The sequence below is a fragment of the Haemaphysalis longicornis genome, unplaced genomic scaffold, assembly GCF_048455015.1.
Source record: "Haemaphysalis longicornis isolate Haplotype H1 unplaced genomic scaffold, Haemaphysalis longicornis Haplotype H1 scaffold_4, whole genome shotgun sequence".
Taxonomy (NCBI): Eukaryota; Metazoa; Arthropoda; class Arachnida; order Ixodida; family Ixodidae; genus Haemaphysalis; species Haemaphysalis longicornis.
The window spans coordinates 201,020,500-201,033,898 of NW_027526361.1; the positions used below are offsets into that span (position 1 = coordinate 201,020,500).

The 13,399-nt window shown below is 42.7% G+C and overlaps 2 protein-coding genes across 6 annotated transcripts in view; both read left to right on the forward strand.

The window, feature by feature from the left end:
* LOC144179609 (sex peptide receptor-like) overlaps positions 1–13,399 on the forward strand; it is a 429,469-nt gene that overhangs the window by 388,370 nt on the left and 27,700 nt on the right. The window lies entirely within an intron of this gene.
* On the forward strand, positions 7,266–12,806 carry LOC144179610 (sex peptide receptor-like). Its single transcript, XM_077708029.1, has one exon. The coding sequence runs from the start codon at positions 7,407–7,409 to the stop codon at positions 8,430–8,432; it is 1,026 nt and encodes a 341-aa protein (XP_077564155.1). The 5' UTR covers positions 7,266–7,406; the 3' UTR covers positions 8,433–12,806.

The following is a 13,399-nucleotide window of genomic DNA, read 5'->3' on the forward strand; positions in this document are numbered from 1 at the left end:
TTGCACCTTTGAACCATTCGTTTTAACACCGAGCTGTTGTAGGCCAAGCCTTTTCGTCAGTCTGCTGAAGGTCCTGCGTCACGCTGGGGTAGGAGCAAATTCCTAATCCGGAAGTGGGATCCCAGAAACTGGCTCCCAAGTCCACTGATGGCGGTCGAAGTGTTCTTGCAGAGGCGGGTTCCTTTCCCTCTGGCTGGGGAAAGTGGAGAGAGAAAGCGTTGCGCCGCCGACCTTTTCCTGCCTATTCTTTTGCGAGAACGGTAGAATTTACGCGGCGACGCTGCTGCCATCATAGGGCGAGCGCGCCTCTTTTCGTTAGAGGCGACACAAGCGAACCACAGCTCCACTGTTTTAGCAGATTTTCCGCCTTGTTGAACTGCGTTTAATTTATTGGCTGACTTAGTACGACCGGCCAATGACATCGAAATAATTGTATAAGCATGCTTGAAAGCTATAAAGTATGTTTGTGTTTTTGTGAACTTTATTTATAAAGTTGTGATGACGATATCTTTGGCCAAAGAAAGCAAATAAGTGGCCTAACAAATATACCCTACCTCTCTAGATTCAAAGATGGAAAGTGACTATGATAATTGTCCAATATAGGTTTCTGACGAGTTTGGCTAGGCACTCATTAAAATAAGCAATATTTCTCTTTAGAAGAAAGACCGTCTCCACAAAACAATTTTACTAGTATTAGTTTAGAGTTGATGGCGCTTTTCGTTTGGTTACGGTGCAAGAAATGGCTCACGCTTCAGATATAATCAACATTTGATAAATAATGAAATAAAAGTAGGAGATAGAAAATGTGTAACCACATTATTAAATTCAGCTTAAATTGATTTTTAGGATTATTGAAACTGAGGCCAAAACTTGTGCCCAGTATATTTATTTATTTGACTCCCAGCATTCCGATCACTGTAAAAATTGTAATGGGTTTCTTATCCACTTCATACCGAAAGAATGAGAATAAATTACTGGACGTTCTTACCATTTTTCGAAGGCGTCTGGGATAAAAGCAACAATTCTATCTTGTGATCTTCCTGTGTGGTTTTGGAAAAACAACATGGCTAATTGACATTGTAAAGTAGAACGAGTGTTCCGCCTGACTGTAGTGCACTAATTATTATCCTGGTAGTAAATGAGCATATCTTCGCTGGACTCTTCAAGAAAAAAAATTGAATACCTTGAATTGTAATTCTTTACTTAACAGATAAGTGTAGGTACTTCTGAAAGTCCTTTCACAGCACGTCCTCTAAATAGAAGACTCAGCACACTATTAGTGTTTTTCTGAATAAATACAAAGCACGGTCACAAATGGTGACACTGACACGACTATTTATTTGCTAAATGACAATCTCTGAGAGCTTTAAGGCCGAGTTACCATTTTTTAAAGCCATGCTTGACAGTTGTTTTACTTTTTAATTAGTTTTATTCAGGGCAACTCGAGAACACGGTCACTAATTGATCGGTTGGGATAATGAGGTAATGAATTCTCAATCAAGCACGAAGATATTACAGGAAATTTTCAACCATAATGCTGAGTCATTACTCGAAATTATGTTGCTTTCCACAAGTATTTGGATTCTTCGAATGCTGATTTTCTCTCATTGATATATTTTGGCTTATAACGCAAGGAATTTTCAAACAAGCACAAAGATAATACCGGAAGTTTGGATCGTTGTCAACGAACTTTTCAGTCCACGATGGTAACGTTGAATTCAGTTGCCCTTTACCGCCATACATCACAGCTGCCTGGCTCACTTCCTGTTTATTGTAATGCAAACAGGGGCTGCATCATGAAACTGCTGCGAAGGAAATTAAGAAAATGCATTGTTTGATTAAAGATTTCTTAGCAATTAAAGCATGCTTTGGCAACCAGCATACTCGTCAACCAGCTATTCAGGCATCCAGGCAGGGGTGAAAATGTCCTAAAAATAAAGCATTCAACAACATTGGTTAAAAATACAATGACACTGTTCCAGAAAGACATCGTCTTTTTCTGGCAGGACGAGCATGGACGTCCAAAGCAATTTTCGACAACTGTATGTTTGTCACGCTTCTACTAAGTGATGGCTTTCAGAGGTGCGCTGGGTCGCGCTCGAGGTCATTAGTTTTCAAGCATTAGTCACCAATTTCGGTATCACTTTTTAAGATACCTTCATTAGATTGGCAGCTACAGAGTAGCCACTAGAAAGTGTCCTTTGCCGCAGCACCCGTTTTCGAGAACGCAGTTTCCTTCAGATTCTAGACTGTAACAGCTATGCTTAAATTAATGGTAATATTAGACCAGCACATCGCTTCATAGATAGCGTATACTCAGGCAAAGTTCATCCACGCTACATCTGTTGCTGCACCATCTTCACTCAAGCCCTAGTTGAATTATTGGCCATTGGCTGCTGAGAAATCTTCAAGAATACGTACTCCTTTCTTCAAACGCTTATACTAGCACGAAGGTATCTACTTTTGAATGCTAACACTCATCTCTACAATTTACTGCAAATTGTTAATACCACATTGTGCAGCAAAATAACCAGTGTCGGCGCCGGGGGCTGAATAGGATAAAGGCGGAAATGACTCACCTAAAGGAACAGAAAGCTTTTTTTCGCCGCGATATCCGCCGAGGGAGGCTACGATCCTGACCTAATCACTCGCCTACGGCGGTGCCTCCCGGGCGCTGCATGTCCAGCAGCCACTGGGCAGCCGCCGCAAAGTTTGTTGGCCGTAAATGTTTCGCAGTCTATCTGGGCCTGCGGCTCGCCAGAGTCGTGGTATCCTGCAACACCTGTAACTATTTTTTCTTGAAACAAGGTGGTACTCTGTGTCAGCGAAAACAGAGCGAGAGCTTTACAAATTTTCTTGGTAATATTATGTTGAAATTATTTTACACCGCTATTTTAATGCTCGAAAAACGTATCTCGAAAAACGTTTTATAATTTCATATTTATCTAGTTCCGCTCCCAGTTATGATGTTCGATATTGTCGTCATTTATTCATAATGTCAAACGCCGCTTGCGAAATTTACCCACTTCTGATGAAACCCAGCGCGGCAACGTGCTGCAACATTATGGTACCATTACGCGAACGTGAGGCCGCTTTCGCTGGCACGTAGTACATTGTTGCTTTTCACTGTAGTTCCTAATTCCGCCGCAGAAACTGCGAAAAGATTATGGAAATAACTTTCGAGTTAATCCCGCACAAGCCTCTCACCCTTAGTTACAGTAAAAGCATGTGACCTAACAACCTCTTCTGATGTCTTACCTGACGAAAGTAGAACGGCTGCTTTGCATTTGTTTCTCAAGACTGACCTCGTCAAATTACCGTGCCTGATAACCTCGCAAAATCATGAGATATTTCGGAATAATACAGTTTTCTCATTTTTTTTTGCGTTTCGTGTTTTTTATACAACTGCAAAAAGGATCCAGTTGATGCGCTAGCAGTTTTTTATAAAAATCCGCCATATTTGTTCGTGGGGTAAGCCATTCCAGGCCGGCACTCATGTGGCACTGCATTTGATTTGGTGTTGCGACAGCACTGTTCTTGCGACGTCTTCGATAGGGGGAGCGGAATGCGGGCGCCACGTTCTAGATGCGCCAGTTCGTATGCAAGACATTGCAAGACACAGCGTCGGAGATAAGCATCAGGTAAGCTTAATTTTTTACTCATGAATTATGCTTGCTTAGTAGAAGTAGATATTGAAACGTATCAGTAAAGAATGCTAAGTGTTTGCCCAGTAAACAAGCAAATAAGCTTCGAAACACCAAACAAATGCGCTGTCATTGTAAGCATGCTGGATATGATTAGCATACGAATGGTAATAAATGCTTCTGCATGCACCGAACAGGCATTTCGCTTGGGTGTTAGCCGTGGCTTGAGAATTCCGCTGCATGCTGGACTCATTTTTAAGGGCGGATTGGAGACGTCGGCAAAATGCGTGCTCTTGCAATTTGAGAGGCTAGGTTGCTAAGGGTTTAGTGAAAAACTTGATTCATAGAGTTTTGTTACGAAACGTGCAAGTGCGGTAGCAACAATTTGCGAACTTCCAGATCGGTATTTTATACGGCCTCTACGGAATAACCACAAGGTGTAACAATGAATTCAACATCAATATCTCTCTGACCCAGCGCTTGCCCAGACAAAACAACTGTTACACAACACTGCTTACAATAAACTTAGCGAAAATATACGCATTTATAAGCACAAAATATAAGCACAAAAACGAGTGTAAGGATATTTTCTATAAAAAATCTCAGCTCCAGGCTTTGTTGAAATATTTTTAATGGCAATCATCGCAGAGAAGTTAGCAGACTGGCTTTTTTTAAAAAATTGCGGTAAACACACCTGAAGATTTTACGCTTTTCCATTGGGCATACCAGCTCCGTTATGTCGATCCTGTTTCGAGCATTGGTCTGAGGATGCCCTAAAGGCTTCTTGAGACTCGTCTATAAGGCTTATAACCATGTGATATCTTCAAGCTTTCTGCAATCATGTTGCAAAAAGCTTCCATTTTAAGCACGCAGCTCTATATTTAGATTGGTTTGCATAGAAGCACCCCCCCACCTTTTATTTATTTATTATTCTGTCTTTCTTCGAGCAACATGTTTCTGGCTCTTACACTGAACGTAATTTAAGAATTTGAGCATGAATATTAATATGTGAAATACGACATCCTCAGGCGGTACAGAGAGAATTGTTAAAGTTATTGAGGGAAAATTTTACAAATATTTGTGTGTGCAAAAGGGCAGCTAGTAAGGGCAGAAATGAATTTTCTTGCTGCTCATAATTGTTCAAGTATACATCTGCAACACTAAAACTTGTAATGTGAAGTATTATGAGAGGAATAAGTATTACAACTGACTTTTGCAACTAATTCCAGTAAATGCCAATGAATAATTTCGACGTACTCCGCTGAACGCGCCGTGCGCTGGAAGTCTTGTCGGAGTTTGAAGTACGCTTAATAGTGCTCATGCTGAAAGCGTGAAAGAAGTGGAGGTACTTGGTTTATATCTGGAATAACGGTTCCAGTGAAGGTAGAATCTCTTTTTTCGAGAAACCCGGAACCATTTATTGAACAAACACCTAATTGAGACTCTTAGTATGTGCATATGCTCATTCGTTTTTGGTGACATGACTTACATACTAAAAAATTAAAAAAATATCTGCTTTCCTTATTTTGTGAACCACAGCCTGCTCTTTAGTAATATATTTGCATCAGCACTTCTGTCATGCTGCTTCAACTAAAATTTGAAGGTCAGTTTGGTCGTTTTTGTGATTACTGATTCATTTAAAATTTGACCATAACTACTTTCTGCATAAAAAACGAAATAAAGGAATTTTTAGCATGGTGGGTCTAAAGCGTTTTTTATAAGCGACTTGCAATTACGTGAAGTGCTGACGTTGATATGACTAAATCATTATTGAAGCCTTAATATGTCCAGTAAAACTCTGCAACGTAAATCTCCCCAGTGGCAAATCTTGGAGTACCAGCTGTTTAGTCAACCATCTGCTGTTATCGGATATAAAAACAAATGGTCTTTTCAAAGTAATGAAGGAACACAAAAAATGTTACCTTATTCTATGATCTTTGGTTTCTTGAAGATAAGCGCACTAAGTGCCGTTGTGTCTCAAATCTGTCTGTTGTGTGCAGTGTCCGTGCAGGTAGCCTTATAAAATAGCGACAATGTGTACATTACGGCTCGACTTCTCCTTGCTATGGCCGTTTGTTGGCTGATTTGACTTCGATACCTTCATTAGGGCAGTGTAATAAACGAACGCTTAAGAGAATTTTGTCGTTTCTTCTGTACTTCTCGTCTTGGGAACACGTAAAATCAATTTAACCAAGACGTTCCAACTAAATACCGTACTTGATTCACTTTTACACTCAGCCTTAATTGCTTCTGGTGAGATTTGGTGTGTGATTTCTTCCCCGAAAAATTCACACAGTGGAGACTCGCAAAGAGATGGTGCAACGCGGGTGCCAAATGCAACTATTCGTAGCACTGAAGTCAGCCACGCGCCTTCGCGGGAAACGTTCTCTATTCCAACCCATGCCTAACGATATACAGAAAAACTCCCGAGCAGTTATATCGATACAAGGTTTTCCAAGCTCGTAGTTACAGCACGTTCAATACAAGGTCTTGCGTTGGTACCATACGCAACCTCAGTGTAGTCGGAGAATATATTTTGCGGTGGTGAGCACTTAGAGGAAGAAATTGCACTTGCAGCATATGCTTTCATATAGACCATCACTCGCTTAATTGAAGCATGAAGAATCAAAGCGGAGGGGCACTTGTCGCAAAATCTCTGATACAAATGAGCTGTTTTTCAGAGGTACTGAATGCTGTTTTGCAATGAGGTTGTACCCCACAGGCGCTTTGAATTTGCATTAAGGAATTTTTTTCCAAATGACGGGAGAAAAATTAGAATACAATCCGTGCGGCACTCCGATAGTAATAAAAAAATATCGTTGTAGTGATCAAATCATCTGGGTTTTATGTCGCGTACTAACTTCTTATTGAAAGAAAGGCGGTTCCCGTTGCCAGTTCCCGTAACCACTATTGTTATTAAATTTGCTACAGAACTACAAAAAAAACAGTGGCAAAACATAGTTTTCTCATTGAATCTTTACCAAATGAGTTTCCTTACCTTTTCATTGAGTTCGAATGCGTATGTTTAACGTAGGCAATACATGGTCAGCTTCGAAAAATGCTTATTTGTATTTCGTTCGCACCTCCTCAATGATGCACATAAAACAAAGGAAAGTTACCAAGTTGGTTACAAACGTTTAGGGTACCAAACTAGGGTACACAATTTTGTAGAATTTTGTGGAATTCTAAAAGATTGCTATATATTCTTCGTAATTTCCTTTTTATTACGCATAACAAGTATGGTGAATTCTGAATGCTAATGGTATTTAAATGGAAATACTTTGCCTGACAGTATTCCTCGCACATTGAGTCTTATATCTTCAGTTTTGAGAAATTCGGTTAGGTGCGGCAACTAGAAAAATTACCCTGTTTTTAATCACAATATTAAGTTTGTATGCGCAACTTACCTTATTTTTGCAACTTTCCGTATAAATAAAAATAACTATGTTTTATTTGCGCATGCGCCTTTTGCTGCCTAACACTACTTCTGCATGAATTTGTATCTTTGCCTTCAACACACGCTTGGTTTCTGGTATTTCAGAGGAGTAAGTTATGTTCAAAGTGGTGCCATGGGTAATTTTTCTTTGTATTCTTTCAGGAGCGCGGGGCTACTACTTCAAAGAAACACACAGCAACGGACCAGCAAGGGAGGCAAATGCTACCAGTGTCACTGTTCCCCTCGCCGAAAATGTGACTGGCCTTCTCAACCTTACAAGCCGTGGAGCTCCCATCGAGTTCACACTTCCGCTTCTTGGTTACGCCATGCCTTTACTCCTTGTTGTCACAATCATTGCGAACACACTCGTCGTGATTGTGCTGTCCCAACGACACATGCGGACGCCGACCAACATTGTATTGCTCGGGATGGCAATTTGCGATATGATGACGCTCCTTGTCCCATCTCCTTGGTATTTCTACATCTACTCCCTTGGCAACTACGACGGCATTCTGACGCCAGCACCTGCCTGCTACGCCTACAACAGCATGCACGAAGTGATTCCTAACTTCTTCCACACGGCTTCAATCTGGTTAACGCTTCTTCTGGCTGGTCAACGCTACATATATGTTTGTCACCCGGCTCGAGCAAGAGACTGGTGCACCGTTCCCAACGTCACGGGTGCGATCTGCTGGATCCTGACATTAGCGTTGGCTCACCAATTGCCACGTTTTTTCGACAGAACCTTCGAAGATGTCCAGTTTCGTTGGGGCGACCGAGTGCTTTGGGGCTGCAGCATGAAAACCGCCGAATGGGTCCAGTCCTTATTCGCAGAGCACGCCTACTACATTGCCTACTATGCTTTTAAAGTAGTATTTGTCAACACAGGGCCCTGCACTGTTCTTGTGGTTCTCAACGTTCTTCTCTTCCGTGCTCTGAAACGCGCCAGGGACAAAAGGCTGAAGCTGTTCCAGGAGAGCAGGAGGAAGAGCGATTGCAAAAAGTTAAAGGACAGCAACTGCACTACAATGATGCTAATCATCGTAGTGAGCGTGTTTCTATTGGTCGAGATACCGCTGGCTGTCATTGTGCTCTTGCACGTATTGATAAACACAAACAACATGCCTGGCGTGTCCTACGACTCGCTGAATATTGTTGTGCTGTTCAGTAACTTCTTTATCATGTTAAGCTACCCCCTCAACTTTGCCATCTATTGCGGCATGAGCCGGCAGTTTCGGGAAACCTTCAAGGATCTTTTCATGATTGGTTCAGTCGTGACCAGACGGGAAGGCTCCTCCCGATACTCTAATATAAACGGCCCGAGGTTATCGACAAATGAAACTCTTCTCTAGGCATGTCCCGTGCTGTCGCCCCTGAAATGTGAATCATGTTCAACCTAACCTGCCAAAGCGAAATGGGACATGTACATCAAATTTCCTCGAACCAGCAGGGCTAATTGCAGTGCCATTTTCAACTTAGTTTCACGGAAGCACTTGTAGCGAGCGGCTCTCGAAAACCTCGTCCACGCAACTTTGTTCAATTGATCGAGTAGTGATAGAAACTTCTAACGCAACCACGCACCATTGGTTTTAAAAATATTCCTTGCTTCTTTCCTTTTTCTGCAAAGCACGGGTAGTTAGCAGAGAAGGCCAGTGAAAAGTTTACAATTTTGTACTGCAGTTCAAGCGAAATAATTGTGATATTTAGAGAAGAGATCCCGGTTTTGAAAAAGATACGGCGTCGGTCTGCGCGACAATTCGCGACAGAATTTACACTCATGTACTTTACAAACAACATCACTGGGTTGTAAGTAGGTATTGTAAGCAGAAAAAAACGTTGTGTACTGCGTGTCGCTAATCTCCATACTGGAAGAAAAAAAGTGTCAGCCACAATCAGGCCTCATTCCATCCCTTCCGCCTCTTAAAACACTACCTCAACAATGTTTCATTCCCATTGTCTAGATTGTCGGCCGGCGTTTTTTAAAGGAGCCATGAAGAGAAAACACAAGTTTGGTTCATTCAAAAGATTGTCTCGTTAGAATCATACTGACACCACTTTTAACGTAAACTTCGCTCACATAAGCTACATAATTAGGAAAAACGGGAATGGTCATGCGACCCACCAGCTCATTTCCCGCAACAGAACCTGTGATGTCACATGGGCTAAGCTCTGCGATCGGCGGAGGCTGGCAGAAGCAGACGCAAATTAGGTAGAGCTTACAAACTAGACGAACGAGCGATTTGCGCTTAAATTTAGGGCACATTCTTTACAAAGCAATAGGAATGATGGGACAAACAGTGGAAGTTACGAAAGCACATGTAAACACAGAAGTACTGATGCGTTCTGCTGTTCGTACTGCGCACAGCATGCTTTGGTTTAGCTGCACAGCACTATGGGGCTTGGGGTTGTCTCAGACGACACTGGCCGATTGACGCAAGCAACGGTGTCTTACGTGACCCCATTTGTCGAGCGAGCACTGTTTCAGGGAACGAATATTTTCTCCCAGAACAAAAACAAGCCAGGTTGAAATACGGGCAAAAACAAACCAAACGCTTGCCACGGTATGGTGGCGCCATCTAGGTTACGGAACGTAAAGAAACGCGGGAACAAACCAACACCGCTACAGGGTGGAGACAACCTTTGAACGGTCCCGTGCCGCCGCAATTGGGCCAACGGGCTCAACGCGTTATTCTTTTCGTTTCCCACGAGACCTAGCAACGCGAAACAGACAATATGATTCAAACTTCTTCAGTAAACCGCGTTGCGGCGATAATTTTAGCGCGGTTTTGACACAATGACTTGCTTCGGCGGCGAGCGAGCAACCGAACATGGCGGCGCCAGCGTTACGTGTCTCTACCCTGTACGGCGGATGCGTGGATGAAGGTACTCTAGGTTGCAGAGCGGTCGGTTCCCGTGATGTCACTTGGGACCACGAAAACGCACGATTGAGCGGGAAAATCAAAATTTTAACCTAAATTGTTTAATTTCTCAGTGAATAAAGCACCGTTTGTATCCGGACAAGCGCTGGGGGCACTATAAAACACGAAATCTTTCGAATAAAACCAACTTGCATTTTCTCTTCATGGCTCCTTGAAGCATCCCACTAAGCAACGTCCACCAGAGTATCGAGATATAATTCGGCCTCAGGCACTACTTCGCTTTGTCTAACTTAACGCAACATAACACGACCTCATATACCAGAAAGCAATCATTTGAAACAATGAAAGTAAACCTATGTCACAACGATTGTGAATGAAAGGATGATAAAAAAGATCAAGGAAGAAATTGTGCATCACAACGGCAGACGCTCTGTGTGAGACCAGCCTTGAAACTTCGAATTTCGACGGTGGGCACTCTAGCCATGGTGACCGCGCTAAACTGGTACACAGTCAGGTTGCACTCGAGACACACGGGGGGTCTATTTACCACCACTGAGAATTCGAACTGTGTGCCCAGAAGGATTTAAAAAAATAGGTAGTGTATTGAGCCTCAAACACAATGTGCAAAACAATGCCCGAAGGTGTGAAACCGTGCTCGTGGGCTTCTTTTCCTGACAGTTGCAATATAGGGTTGCACTTGAATTGGACTACGGCGTATTGTAGGTGCATAACATTTTACTCGCGCCTTGAAGGACAGCTGTGCAGCTGAGCAGGGCGGGAGTTGTTTTATGCTTTCCCGTTACGTCAGCTGCTATTCCCTTGGAAGAATTGCTCGGCGTTATGTGCAGGAGCCACGCATGAATGCAGAACGTTCGCCCATACTTAAGATCTAAAGTATGCTCTTAACTGCGGATTCGTTGCTTGTTGATCTCGTCTCGCTCCAAAATGAAATTCCGAAAACAATACAGTTGTATGTTGCGTGATGCCGAGCTCATTCTAGTAGGTAGGCTCCTACTTCTACCAAAAAGACTATATTAACTTAATAAGTATGATCGCTACGCTGAAGAGCCATCGGATATAGCTATGAAATACTTCTAAGTGCCCTTTTACTATCGTTGACGCACGGTCTGTAGAACTCGGTAAGCAGACTGCACAGCCAAGATGTGAGGTAGCTCTCCATTGTTCAAGCTCTTTCTACTATCGGATCACCCATTTAGGCAAGCACACTTTCTCCTTGAATTTGTTATATTCCACATTGGAAAACACGGTAGCTTTCATGCGTATCAAAACACACATTGTGTTTTTCTTCTGTTTTTCCGAACGTTTTTTATGCACATCGGCTTGAAAAAAATGCGCCATATATCGTTCATGGAAAAAAGGATACATATTTTTCACTTCAGAACAAACAGCCTGTTAAGAAGGAATTTGGTAGAAGGCGTGTGTGGTAGGCAAGCAGACACGCCGTGGTGCTGGAGCAGCTAAATGCTTTTGCGGTTGAGTATAAGGGAGTGGGTTCATCTGCGGCGGCCGTTGTTTATAGAATCGAGAGATGCAAACTCCAGTGTGTCGCAATTTTGGTGTGCGTTTGAGATCTCCAGAACTGATTTCAGCACGGTGCGCAGCCCAGCCCAGTAGTTGCTTGAGCACGTCACACGCGAGGTTGAATTGGAAAAAAATTCGACCATCTTCGCAATTTAAATGCAAAGACTGAGAAAACAGCGGAGCTGGTGGGCTTCACTATTTCTAACTTTGACTTTATTTAGGTATGACTATTTCTTAATTAAGGGAAAGATGGCTGAAAGCGAATCTTTCTATGTGAAAACTAACGGAAACCATAGTCTGCAATCCACCCTTCTAGAGACCCGAATTCAAATGGCTGGAGCCAAGGTCCACTTCATCTCAGCCGAATTGCACACCCAACGCCCGCGCTACTGACCCAAAAAGAATTCTGAGCCCCCGAATGCAGGGATAGCGCAATCGGGTAGACGTCAGTTTGATAAGGCGAGAGACGCAGGCTCGATTACGACCACTGGAAGCGCTTTTTTCTTGAGGACCGCACTCCCCACACTTGCTCGTCGGCTCCTTGCTTATTAACCACTTTCGTCCTGCTTCTTCTTGGCCTAGCATTTTCGTCTTCTCCACTTTGTCACGCCAAATTTTTAGCGACATCTAGCACGGATGGAACGCAAGCTTTATCACCTCCGCCGTCAAACAGTAATGCTGCTAATAAATCCTGGGGTTGCTGTGTTTTCCACCCTAACGGTATTGTACCTTTAAGTGGAAACCTGCATTTTATAGTTACTTGGTAGTGCAGTTTCTACACCATTGCCTCCGAAGTTGTATAAAAATGTAATAGAATAAAATACACAGAAAAGAGGGTAACACAGGGTAGTTAGATTACACTCGCTTTTACAAGAGGAGGCGCTGGTGACATGGTTTACACGTCCATAAAGAGTTATTTTTAATGCAACCACAGTTGAAGAAACTTTGCTATTCGCCCCAAAAACAGCAGTCCAGAGGCGTAGTTGTCGCGTTTCTTCGACAACAAGCAAATGAACCTATTTTAGACGAAACCAAACGGGCCAGCCCGTCAAATCAGGAGCTGTTCGTAGGTTGAGGACCACGCTAAAGGCTGTGTCTGTAACAAAAACGTCCTACGGTGTTTGGGTACAATTCACGTGCACACACAGTAGTTAAAGCCCAAATTTTGGTGCACAACGCGGAACAAACGGTGGTTTTGAGCTTACTTGCAAGTTTTTTCCCATCCTAGTCAGCCAAGAATATACAGGCGCACAAGCCTTGTTTTGAAGATAGGTACGAATTTTCACCATGTAAACCCACTTCAGGCAGATAAGGAAGTGCACACTATTTAGAATGACAAAAAAACTGGATCGATTATTTTTTTGATGACGAGGCTGCAGGCGTGCAATTACAGAAAACCCCATAGACGTGAAGGATACGCACGTGTTAGCAACATCAACAAGGAGCAAGGAGAGCGAGGTAGCTTACAAAAAACTAACATGAACATTACTGATGGATTTATTGGGCATAGCATTTTTTGACGAAATATTCAATGTGCAAAATAAAAAAAGTCAGGAAAGCTGCCTTAGGTCTCATTGAACCATGGTGAAAGGGGCCCGCTATTTAAAGTATATTAACCGGAAAATCTGCTCGGGCCTCCACGAAATTTTTTTCAAGGCCGGTTAAAACGTCAGGAAAAAAAAATCATACAGCCGTACATAAGCCAAAGTGCCAAAGTAGGAGTTATTGGTAGCTAATATGGCCTATACCGTTTTGCAATATTTTTCAATTCCGAGAAACGGTGAGTTTTTTTCAGTAGGCGTACGAATATGTTTGGCTACAGATATTCATGTGAGGATTGTGACCTTAATGCTCATCCCCAGGAGCGGCACAATAAGTAGAAAGACGTACGTAAAACA

Bases quoted from the DNA above. Each gene is read 5' to 3' on its own strand.
- LOC144179610 (XM_077708029.1), top strand. From the start codon at position 7,407: ATGCCTTTACTCCTTGTTGTCACAATCATTGCGAACACACTCGTCGTG.